The sequence below is a fragment of the Staurois parvus genome, unplaced genomic scaffold, assembly GCF_062004578.1.
Source record: "Staurois parvus isolate SC_StPar_1 unplaced genomic scaffold, SC_StPar_1.0 ptg000950l, whole genome shotgun sequence".
NCBI classification, from domain to species: Eukaryota; Metazoa; Chordata; class Amphibia; order Anura; family Ranidae; genus Staurois; species Staurois parvus.
The window spans coordinates 21,026-33,884 of record NW_028318746.1 but is presented as its reverse complement, the minus strand read 5'-3'; the positions used below and the strand labels follow the sequence as shown (position 1 = coordinate 33,884).

The following is a 12,859-nucleotide window of genomic DNA, read 5'->3' as shown; positions in this document are numbered from 1 at the left end:
GGGATCTGCAGCATTTTCCTGTGAGCCCAGGGTCATGGGGAATACCAAGATGACCATCTGTCTAATGAGGCCATGGGCTTTCAAGTGTGAAAGAGGATCAGGGTTGGATCATAGAAAAATAAATAAATAAAAATCGGATAGCAGTGTTGGAGTCTACAAAAGTTTCTCTTTGGGGGATAGCATCTACAAAAAAATCCAGAAACTTAAAATGGGCTTTAAATATCATGGTAATGTGAATGGGGATAGTCATTCGGGAGTTTATTTCACTATGTATACAGCACTGATATGTTCCACAGAATACAAAGAACCATTCATGTTAGACATTACCTCACAGAGCTTACAGTATAATTTCCCCAACACAGTCAAGCAGGCACAAACCATGGCCAATTTTTAATGGAAGTTGATTAGCAGAGAAAGATGACTGGCTCTCTAGAAAGGGCCATCCCAGACATGCACAATAATGAGCTAGTTAATGCTGCACCTGTGATGAGTGCTCATGAGCCGTGGCTATTTTGATTAGTGGATGTTTAAATTCCTCCTCTCCATGACTTCCTCTATCCTTGTGAGTGAACCAGGAGTGGAGAAATGCGTCAAATAAGTTCAGTTTTGGGTAGAGATATTTTGTATGCAATTCAATAAGTACAGTAAGAAAAGTGAAAACTGGAATGCAGGTTTTAGCACTACAATTTTTTTTTTTTTTTACTATATACTGGACAATGACAACAGCTGTAACCACCCGAGAGTTAATCTTGTAAATGTGGACAATAGAACATTCATACCCATCTATCATGTCTTTCAGCTTGAGCGATGTCTGTTCTGCTTTCTCAGCTCGACTGGTAAGACGGGTAGATGCAATTTGTGTGGCAAAGAGCTCGTCTTGCAGAGACTACAGAAGAAGTTGAATTTGTTTAATTCATGCACTGCCACATAACACTGCATACTATCCTCAATAAAAAAGGCACTTTATATGGAAGAACGTCATATGTAAAAAAGTAGTGTTGCCACAGCAACCATGTTCCCTTGATACTTCTAGCAAAGGTGTGAATATCACTGCATATGTTTGACTGATGTAGGCAACATACATTCTTATATTAGTTTTTATATGATAAATGCATTCCAGTCTCCACCCCGTGGTTGGCAGATCTCTTCAATAGGGTCTCTTTGGTTGTTAACTACACATTATCAGTTTCAGCATTAATCTCTCATGTTTCTAATTCCTCCTCACCTTACTGTGAATCCTCTCCATTTCTAACTCGGCTGTCCGGTCTTGCAGTGCATGTGAGTGAAGGACCAATTGCTGACTATTCTCTTGCAAAGAATTTTCAAGAGAACAGATCTAATTTGGGAAAAAAATAAATACATGCAGAAAAAGAAAAAAAAACGTACAAAGATCCATCCCATATGATCCTATTTTCAGTTTATGGAAATTCTCTATTTTAAGAATATTCTTACGTCTCTTACAAGCTACAGTTTAAAGAATAACTGGAAGCAAAATATGATGTAAACTAGTAAGGTGGTAATGCAATCCAGAGAACACTATATACACTGCAGTGAGATTCAGCAAGCTCTCATAAGTGTTTCTAGGGAGGGGTGCAGCGTCTTGTCATTGAATTCTATGCAACCATCCCCCTTGCATCAGGACAGTAAAGAGCCAAAAAATTATGGGCAAAGTTGAAAACCGTTTAAAAAACAAACACACGAGAAAATGCTCAACACCCAATGTTACCAAAATGCCTGATTATAGTGAGGAAGGCAACTTTAAGCAGGGACATCACCTAATGTACAACAGATAAACCTGAATTAAGTATAAACAGTGACTGGCTAGGTAGGCTGTGTGCCCAGTAAGAATTGCAAGATTTCGTAATTTTATCTATGGGATGATCAAAAATCTGCAAGGGTCAGTCCACCCAAAAGAGATATTTTAGTTATAGGAAGAACCTGGTGAGTTAGGTCTGGATGCTCCTTAAGCAACACCTCCCTACCATGGTACTGACTGATTTTAGAGTTCCCAAAACATAAGGGATTGTCGTAACTTTCTAGTAGTGACTAACGAAGTCCTTGTTCACACTTGCTGGAGTTGTGTTTTTACTGCCCTCAATCTGCTCCACTTTTAGCTACAAAGGCAGCGGATGGGGTAGTACGCATGGCACTGGGGGAGTGATGTGTTGCATCACAGCAAAGACTGTCACCCATCATGTTCATCAGGCAGTACTGCCCTCTGGATGTGATCCATTCAATTAAAATGTGGCCACGCAGCAACTGTGTGCAGTTCATGTGGATGCAACATGGTAGTGAGGGTTTTTAGGGGTTGACTCAGGCGGTGAGGAGGTGACGCCTCCTCACTGCCTATCAAATGCCAACTGTACAGTGATCTATCGCAGATTACTCTTCAGTGAATGAAGCTAGCATACATGATCCTAAAAACAGAAACATCAGTTTATCTTCTATTCCTAGACCTGGGGCCCTGCGTGTATTCGCTATTGGTGGCTGTGTTGACTGACTGTGAGCCACAGATGTAGGCCAGGAATCAGCTGAACAAACTCTGGTTGCAATGTGCATAACAGAGCCACAGAGGTTTTAGCTCTGTCAGGTCACATATAAATGGATAATGCTTAAGGCTGCCCATAAATCCCTGCTGTTTACCTCCTTTGACAGTTTAAGGTGTTTGAACAGCCCACAACTTTCCCTTAATTTATCTTTTTCTCTCTCACCACACCTTACACCCAGACCATACCCTCTGCTGCATCTTCTGTTCATCCCTCTCCTTGTTTATTTCTTCTGATTTTAGCTGCACCATCAAACTAAACACTTTCTCCCGCCATCGCTTCAGCAGCATCTGTGTCTTCTGTCCATCAATGTGGGTTCCCTAACAGAAGAAAAATGACAGAATCAACTGATCTGACAACCAAATAACACAAGTCAAGATGGAACCGGATAATGGTATGCATCACATGCTACTCTAAAAAACAAAAATATGTATGCAGATCAGTAAAAGTTATACATCCTTATCCACCTACTTACTCTTGGCTAGGATTGTATTATATGAAACATGCAGTGTTTACTGACTAATATTGACGTCAAAGTGTCAGCATGACAGCAGTTATTTTCAAAAGAAGTGGTTGACAACAGCAGGCTCCATAAAGTTTATTACAATCACATGAAATCCTTGAAAGACGATTGCATTTACTTGTTTATATTGTCAAAACAAAATCCATGTGGATAAAACAGAACATGACTTACCAGCTTTTTGCAAAGATCATTTTCTTGTAGCGACAATATGTGTGTGAGAGATGACAGACGGGTCTGAAGGAGAGACATAGAGGTCTGCAAAGCTTCCCGCTCCTTCTCCAAAGTCTGGAAACACCCAGAAACACAAATGTAAATATTCCAATTTATAAACTTTACAGTATCCAGCAATTTCCATACCTTCATGCTTCACATGGAGTGGATCTCATACCTTGGTTGTCTCCTTCACAGGATAGTATTGTTTAAAGAAAAGCCAGTGTTCAGACATCATGTACCCATAAACATAACAAAAGGTAAGTGGCAGACAATGATGAATTGGGTGATTTGTCTGGAAGTATAGCGTCTAGAAATATTAGTACTGAAAATTAGTATTAATCCGATTGTACAAGCCTGCCTTTTGTTCACAGGTACCAGAATAGTGTGTATGAACCTTGGGTGTGATACTGTTCTTGTGTGATAGTATACTTAGGTTGGCCATACATTATGCAATTTTATTTCCCTATCAACACTGTTTGTTGCTACGCTACTGTATTCTGACAGTGAGAAGTTTCCCTGCTGCCAGAATACAATGATCACTGCTGCCGGCTATAGCAAGTGGCAGTGATCATACGAAAAATACCTGACTAGCTGGTTGTACTGAAGTTGATTGTTAGATTGACTTCAGTACAAACAGCCTGCCCAGAGATGGTTCGAAATTTGATCAGTCTATGGCCAGATTTAGTGATTTACCATAGCCATGATGATGGGAATGTGCCTGACCCCCAAAACGCATTTGCACTTCCCTACGATAAATAAAGTGGATCTGTAAAATACCTGACATTCCATCAACTCTTCTTTTAGAGACTCTATGGGGTTGATTTACTAAAGGCAAATTTACTGTGCAGTGAAAGTGCAGTTGCTCCAGAGCTTAGTAAATGAGTTAAAGCTTCACTTTGCAAATAGTACCCAATCAGGGGCATGAAAAATAAAACAGCATTTTTGCTTGCACATGATTGGAGAACTGAAAATTCCCCTAATTTCTAAGCTTCCCCTCAGATCTAGAGCAACTGCACTTGCAAGTGCACAGACTATTTGCCTTTAGTAAATCAACCACATATCTCTTTCTTCTATAAAACAAAAGACGACACTCATCCGATTAGGTAATGATTTAATCTCTTCCGGAGATTCCCAACTTTGCCACAGTCAGGAGAGAAAAATAACTTGTTCCTTATTCCCCAGTAAGCCTGTGATGGCTCCTGCTTTCAATTCTACATCCCTTACATCTCCTCTTGTGTAAACTTTTCAAATATAAAAAAGGCCAACTTTAAATTTGTGAACCTCTCTGCAGAGAGCACAACTTGACGGTGGTCAGACTATGCATGCACAAATCAATTACACCAAGGCAGAGAATATGATAAGCTTCAACACTTTAGTTAAATGGATTATTATGATAAAGCAATCAGACATCATTGGAAATCTGCTGCTCTCAATCAGATATCCACAAAAGCAAACATCAGACATCAGCAAAAGGACAAACCTGAATGGTACTCTTGAGTTCTGATATCTCTCTGTTCTGCTCCTCGGCCTGGCGATTATCTGGTACAAGCTCTCCTATGTAGGTTCTCAGCTGCTGCACTAAAGAGTTCTGAGATTCCAATGCCATGTGAGACTGGCTACAGGTGATAAAAGACATATCAAGATCAGATCATATGTGTCACTTCAACACGCTTTAAAACTCAGCTAAGCACTACCTTCATCAACACCAACTATATAACCTAAACCAGGCAATTTCAGAAAATCAAAAAGCTCTACAAAAATACACTAGTGGTTCATGGAGTCTCCACAGGTCTAAAATTTGTATACATGGTGAGAAACTTTTTTAATTATTTCTGCTACAGGTACTTATATAGCGCCCTGAATTTACGCAGAGCTAGATATATATATATCTATATGTATATACATATATACACACACACACACACACACATATATATATATACATATATACACACACACAGTTGTGTTCAAAATAATAGCAGTCAGACATCTCTAACCTGATCAGTCCCTGTTTTTGGTAGAAATGATATTTCTACATGGCAAATAATTTACTAGCAGGTGTAGTAGAGTAATAGAAATCCAACAGACCCAACAGTCATGACATGCATGCTGCTGATTCTGTGTAATTGAATCACTAATTGAAAGGGGCATGTTCAAAATAATAGCAGTGTGGAGTTCTATTAGTGAGGTCATTCGTTCTTTGAAAAACAGGTGGCAATTATTGCCCTTATTTAAGGAAAGAAGGCAGCAAATGTTGTACATGCTGGTTACAGTGCATTTCGCTCTGAAATTCTGAGGAAAATGGGTCGTTCCTGACATTGTTCAGAAGAACAGCGTACCTTGATTAAAAAGTTGATTGGAGAGCGGAAAACATATAAAGAAGTGCAGAAAATGATAGGCTGCTCAACTAAAATGATCGCAAATGCTTTAAAATGGCAACCAAAACCTGAAAGACGTGGAAGAAAGCGACAAAACTACCATTCGAATGGATAGAATAGCCAAAATGGCAAGGACTCAGCCAACAATCAGCTCCAGGAAGATCAAAGAAGGTCTAAAGTTCCCTGCGAGTACTGTTACAATTAGAAGATGCCTATGTGAAGCCAAGCTATCTGCAAGAAGCCCCCGCAAAGTCCCACTGTTGAAAAAAAGACGTGCTGAAGAGGTTACAATTTGCCAAAGAGCACATTGACTGGCCTAAAGAGAAATGGCGCAATATTTGTGGACTGATGAAAGTAAGATTGTTCTTTTTGGGTCTAGTGGCCGGAGACAGTTTGTCAGACGACCCCCAAACACTGAATTCAAGCCACAGTACACTGTGAAGACAGTGAAGCATGGTTGCGCAAGCATCATGATATGGGGATGTTTCTCATACTACGGCGTTGGGTCTATTTATCGCATACCAGGGATCATGGATCAGTTTGAATATATTAGAATACTTGAAGAGGTCATGCTGCCTTATGCTGAAGAGGAAATGCCCTTGAAATGGGTGTTCCAACAAGACAACGACCCCAAACACACCAGTAAACGTGCAACATCTTGGTTCCAGAGCAACAAGATTGATGTTATGGAGTGGCCAGCCCAATCCCCGGATCTTAATCCAATAGAAAACTTGTGGGGTGACATCAAAAATGCAGTTTCTGAGGCAAAACCAAGAAATAGAGAAGAACTGTGGAATGTAGTCCAATCATCCTGGGCTGGGATACCTGTTCAGAGGTGCCAGAAGTTGGGTGACTCCATGCAACACAGATGTACAGCAGTTCTCAGAAACAGTGCTTATACAACTAAATATTCATTAAGTGATTCAAAGGAAAGCAAAATCTTCAAACATTTTTCAGTTTATATAGTGAATGTTTGAGTTTGTAAAGAAAAATACAAACAATGCTATTTTTTTGAACAGTCTAATATTCACTTTTCTTCAATTTTTTTTAGAGGAACAACACAAACGTGATCTATTTTTCTTCATGTTTTGATTTGGAATAGAATGTGTAGTGTTCCCAATGCATTTGTGTGTATGGAAATAAAAGCTATTAGAAGGATTTTGAGCTTTATTCACTTTTTTCAACACACTGCTATTATTTTGAACACAACTGTATATAGCTAGAACATTCACATCTGTCCCTAACCCTCAAGCAGCATACAATCTGAGGTACCCAACTCCCATTCATACATACTAGAGTCAATTTAGACAGGAGCCAATTAACCTCACAGCATGTCTTTGGAGTGTGGGAGGGAACCCACACAGGCACAAAAATAGTGTGTGTTCATGTGCCAGTTTTGATGATGCAATGGTAAGGGCAGGCGCAGACACAGCAAGGCCCCTATTCACAACCAATGATCCTAAAGAAAACCAAGCACAGGCAACAAACCTCAAACTGCCTGGCTTAGCTGAGTTACTTAAAGTGGAACATTACGCAGAAAATTATGTCCTGATTGATCACTTCAGGCTGGCCCCTTTTGCAGGTATAGCTAAGTAAAAGATAATTGCCTACTGTTTAAAATCCAGTAATGCACGGTTTCTCCCTGCTCTGCACATGCTCAGTTGCTCTCTATTCTTGGTACTGTGCCTAAAATCAAAACCACGAGAGGCCAATCAGCTGACAGTTTTAAAATTTATGGTTTGCTGAAGGGGAAAGAAAAACAACAGGAATACCAGACTGTGCGGAGGGAACACAGATTAGAAGAGAAAAAAAAAAGAGACGAAGGGCTAAATATACAAGGATAATGTCCAAGACATAGAATTAAGACTGGAAATGCACACATTTTACTTGAATAAAGTGACATATAGTTTTTGAGATCAAGGAGAGAGGGCGAGTTTTCAATAAGGAAGTGACTGCTCTGGGCTTCAACAAAATGGCAGTCTCTAGCAAGAAAAAAAACAGAAGCATTACTGGAGGTAATTTACAGCACACACTGATTTTGGTAGCAAATGTGAAATGTATGTTCTTTTGTTAAAGAACATTAATTGTTATCAAACAGTTATAGGTACAATTTAAAGTTTTAAAGCCAATGTTTTCGCAAGACATCAGACAGAATTTTTAGAACAGCTCAGTTGTGGTATAACAACATGATAAAAAAAAAATGTTCTTTTATCAAGGAAAATACATTCCCCATTAGTATTTATGCTATCAAAATTAGTGTTTGCTGTAAATTGCCTCCAGGATTGTTCCTGTTTCTTCTTGCTGGAGGCTGCCATTTTGCTGAAGCCCAGAGCCCCTGAACGGTAGTAAATCATAAACCAGAACTAAACCCATGGATTAAACAGTTTAAAAAAAGTAACATTCTTGGAATGCTGGGATTGCTAACTGTCACATTTGCTTGTGTCCTCAACCAAACTGTCAAACCATCAAATGGCTAGTCAATGTCATAACTGATCACATTTACAGTACCATGGCAGTTACAGATCAAACAGAAGCAGCTTTTTCGGCTGTATAGGATAGGAGGGTTTAATTCTGCTTTAAGGTTGTCAGCAGATCTGCCTCTACAAATTCAGAAGTGCCTATAAATAGAGAGAAACTGAGCATGTGCAGAGCAGGTTGAGACAGTGAATTACTGGATATTACACAGTACAGGCACTTATTTTTAAATGTTTCACATACCTGCAAAAGGGGCCAGACTGTACTCCTGCTTTTTCTTGCTGGAGGCTGCCATTTTGCTGAAGCCCAGAGCCCCTGAGTAACAGTAAGGCTAGGCTCACACCTATGCAGTTTGCGTTTGAGCTGTTTCTGCATTGCATTTTTGATGAGTTTTGCATTTTTAACCATTTCAATACCGTGCAATTTTACACCTTCCTGCCCAGGCCATTTTTCAGGTTTCAGCGCTCTCACACTTTGAATGACAATTGCGTGGTCATACAACACTCTACCCAAACTAAAATTTTATCATTTTCTTCACACAACTAGAGCTTTCTTTTGGTGGTATTTAATCACCGCTGGGGTTTTTATTTTTTGCTAAATTAACAAAAAAAGACCAAAAATTTTGAAAAAAAAACAAATTTTTCTTTGTTTCTGTTATAAAAGTTTACAAATAAATAATTGTTCTTCATAAATTTAGGCCAAGATGTATTCTGCTACATGTCTTTGGTGAAAATAACCCAAATTAGGATGTATTTTTTAGTTTGTAGGAAAGTTATAGAGTTCACAAACTATGGTATAGATCTGAATATTGATCAATCCTGAAGTACTGACAGCCAATCTAATTTCTTGAGGTCCAAGAATGTCAGTACAGATATCCCCCAAATGACCCCTTTTTGCAGAGTAGACAGTCCGACGTACTTCATAAGAGGCATGGCGAGTTTTTTGAAGTTGTATTTTTATGTCATAATTTTTTGGAAAATGAAAAAATTAAAAAAATTATTTTCACTATTTTTTTTTTACATACTGTCACCAGTGCAGTACAGCGTCATCATATAACTGGCATGGTGGTTAACAGGGACACTGACTGGTGACAGTATGAAAAAAATATATATATTATTTTTTTTAATTTTTTTATTATATTTAATTTTTTATTACATTTTTTTTTAAGATTTTTTTTTCATATTTTACTATGACCAAAGTAGTACAATGTTACCATAGTAACACTGTACTACTTTGGGGAAGTGATCACTATTTTTTTTTTTTATTTTTTTTTTTACACAATTTGCTTATAGCAAAGAATTACTTTGCTATAAGCAAGCATTTACCTGAATGAAATCGATTCATTCAGCTTTTTTTTTTTTTGTGCTTAGCTGTGATTTGGTCACAGCTAATCACATGACATGTGCATGTGATTAGCTGTGACCATTCACAGCTAGGCACTAGTATACAATGGATGGCATCATGAATGAAGCCATCCATTGTATACAACTGTCATGTGACCTGCTGTGATTGGTCACAGCAGGTCACATGGTACCAGCAACGGGAGCCGGTACTCGGATCTGTCATCGGCCGTGTCCGAGGTGCACGGCCCGTGACAGATCCCGCTGCTGCGCCGCTCTGCATTACCGCAAACAGCGCATGTGCGGGAGCACGCCAAATGGCGTGCACCCGGAATGAAGAGGCACATCTGAAGCTGCCAAACGGCCATTGGCCGGGCGGCTAATGGTTAAATCTGTCTAGCAACAAGGGGAAAAAAAATAAAATAAAGCAAAAATGCAACAAAAACACACTACATGCTTTTCTGCAGCGCTTCCATTGAAGTCTATAGAATCAAAAAAAGCAACTTTTTGCGTTCAAAAAAGTCCCTGACCCTTTCCAAAAAACGCACTGGGTGAAAATGCGGAGATGTGAACGTGTCCCATAGGAAATCATGTTAAATGGACTGTACTGTGTTTCTGCAAAAACGCTGAGGAAAATGCTTAGGTGTGAACCTAGGGTAAATCATACAGTGGAACTAAACGTACTGATTTAATGGTTTCAAAAAACAGTTAGCAATCCCGGCATTCCAGGAATGTAACTGTCACTGTCAGTTTGGTTGAGCTTGTGTGCTCAACCAAACTGTCAAACCATCAAATGGCTGGTGTCATATGGCTGATCACATGTGCTGCACCATGGCAGTTGTAGATCAAAGAGGAGCAGCTTCCTTGGCTGTAAAGAACAGAAGGGTTTAATTCCGCTTTAAGGCTTTCAGCAGATTGGCCTCTACAAATTCGATAATGCCAAAAAATGCCTAAAAATGGAGAGCAACTTAGCATGTGCAGAGCAGGGTGAGCTGGCATATTACTGGGTTTTGTGAGCTGGCATATTACTGGGTTTTACACAGTATAGACACTTAACTTACATTTTTTACATAGCTATACATGCAAAAGGGGCCAGCCTGAAGTGATCTAGCAGGGCTTAAATTTTCTGACTAAAGTTCCACTTGAAATAAACATTTTCAAAAATGTTTTTCCTTTTAGCAAGAAGATAAAGCAGATCATTTGATATATTTCACCTCAACAGAGTTTCCAAATTCTCTCTCTTTTCATTAGTTGATAGAAGTTCTTGTCTTAGACATGTGACTTCTTGTACTTTCTGCTTATGTACTTCTTGTAGCTCCACCTCAAGTTCGCTGACTCGGCCTCTTAAGGTGTCTATCTCCATTTTGTCTTGCTCTGACAAAAGCTGAAGCTGAAAATAATGACATGAAACAAAAAAAGTCCCTGTAAATTCCAGGCCCTTGTTACACATAACTGAGTCCTCAGCGAATGGTAATTGTACCAATAGGGGAGGTTTTGATAGGTTAAGGGGTATGTATATCTGCATTAAAAAAGAAACTAAAAACAAAAATTTTATAGGGCTGGAGATAATATATTTAACAGGGGACATAAAGTATTCTCCTTGAAGTAAGCCTAAAAATGAAGATGATACTGGAAATAAATATTTAACCACTTGGCCCCCAGGCCAGTTCTGACACTTCCCACATACATGTAAAAATCTGCATTTTTTACTAGATAATTACTTAGAAACCGCACACATTATATATTGAGCACACCTGTGGAATGGTGACAATCTATATTCGCAGTAATACCTCACAAGTGTGATGTGATCACTGTTTGCATATGCACGCAGGACCGGCATTTGCTTGTGAGCACAGGGGTGCTCTTTTTTAATTTTAATTGTATTTTAACATTTTTTACACGGCCTCTTTTTTAATCAACTTTATTGCTATCACAAGTGATGAACACCATCGCTTGTGATAGCTGGGGCAGTGACAAGTACTCTTTACTGAGTGATCTAGATCTGTTGGACCCCAGGTCTCTCCTCAGTCCTCAAAAGCATTTCATCAAACCCAGTTCAGACAGCTCTAAAGCCTGGTACACAAGATCAGAATATCAAACTAATGAATTTTCGCTATTTTTTTTTTCATTTTTATGAAAATTCTCGTATGAAAGAATACAACTTCGAAAGTGACATAATGTGTTGTTTTGTTATGTATTCTTTTGTTTCTGAGCATTCGAGTTCTTGCTCTTCCAATTTTTTTTGGGGATAAATACTGTACTAATTAAACAAAAATCGTACGATCTGGTATCATACAGAAAACATTTTCACCTTGTCCCTTCTAATAATTTTGGATGAAAGCTGTGTACCAACAATCAGTTCAATACTGATGATCGATTTGTAAAGTGGTATTTTTCGTTCGATTTTCTGATCGTGTGTACTAGGCTTAAGAAAAGATACCAGGGTCACGCTGCAGTCGTGACTCTGGTAGAACCAATGAGACCCGAGGATGTATGGGTACATCTGTTTGGGGGAAGTGGTTAATCTTTTGGGGTTCTTTAGAAGCACTGCCATGCACAAGTACTTAGCAAACAAATAATAATCTAAAAAGGCTACATTTGAAACCACTGATTAACACTTTGTTCAATTTATATGAATCAGTTTGTTCCACTCTCTAGAAAGGGCAAGGAAATTGCCAGTCATGGCCTTTTTACTACACAGTCAATTTAAATACGTTTAAAAATATGATCAGCTCAAAATGGCTAAATACTAAAAAATTAAGGTTACACTGTTATCAGGCTTGCTGGGAAGGATCCATTAAGATTAACATGAGGGCTAAACACACAAAAAAACACTTATCTAGAGCAAATGAGGGTTCACTTTTAGTGCTAGTCAAGCCTGAATGCCAAAACACTTGGTCATGTTGTAAAGGAAGATAAGGAGTACAGGAAAGCTGATCCTGGCCTTTAAGTGAGATCATGTGACCACAGCCAAGGCTTCTGACCAGCACTGAAAGTAACAAAAAGGCAGCAACCCTAAGACTCCATTCACATTTAAAACAGTTGTAAAATCTGCTTTGCAACTTTTACCTACAGGTAAGCTCATAATAAAGCTTACCTGTAGATAAAATTAATATCTTCTAAACGCGCACTGTTTAGGAGATATTCTAGTGAGCAACAGCATACTCATACTGTCGCCTTCCCAGCTCTGTGCTGTGGCCGTAACAATGTAGCTCGGCCATTCAAATGGCTGGAGCCTGTAAACCTGGAAGGAAGACCGGGTGAAGATGGAATCCCTGTTAGCGGTGACAGGGTGCCACTGGAGGGATCCCTTCTAAAGGTAATTCTGACATAATGTGCTAGTATTCAGTGCATAATGGTTGTGACAAGGGTCGGAAACATTAG

General features: G+C 39.0%; 1 protein-coding gene across 3 annotated transcripts in view; it reads right to left on the bottom strand.

The window, feature by feature from the left end:
- The window catches only part of CCHCR1 (coiled-coil alpha-helical rod protein 1), a 47,129-nt gene that overhangs the window by 21,426 nt on the left and 12,844 nt on the right, over positions 1-12,859 (bottom strand). For all 3 annotated transcript variants that reach the window (XM_089656925.1, XM_089656927.1, XM_089656926.1), the window contains 6 exons: positions 10,690-10,865; positions 4,763-4,898; positions 3,241-3,354; positions 2,735-2,866; positions 1,226-1,336; positions 780-886 (listed from right to left, as the gene is read on the bottom strand). In XM_089656925.1, coding sequence (XP_089513051.1) covers positions 780-886; positions 1,226-1,336; positions 2,735-2,866; positions 3,241-3,354; positions 4,763-4,898; positions 10,690-10,865 — 776 coding nt within the window. The remainder of the gene's footprint in view (positions 1-779; positions 887-1,225; positions 1,337-2,734; positions 2,867-3,240; positions 3,355-4,762; positions 4,899-10,689; positions 10,866-12,859) is intronic.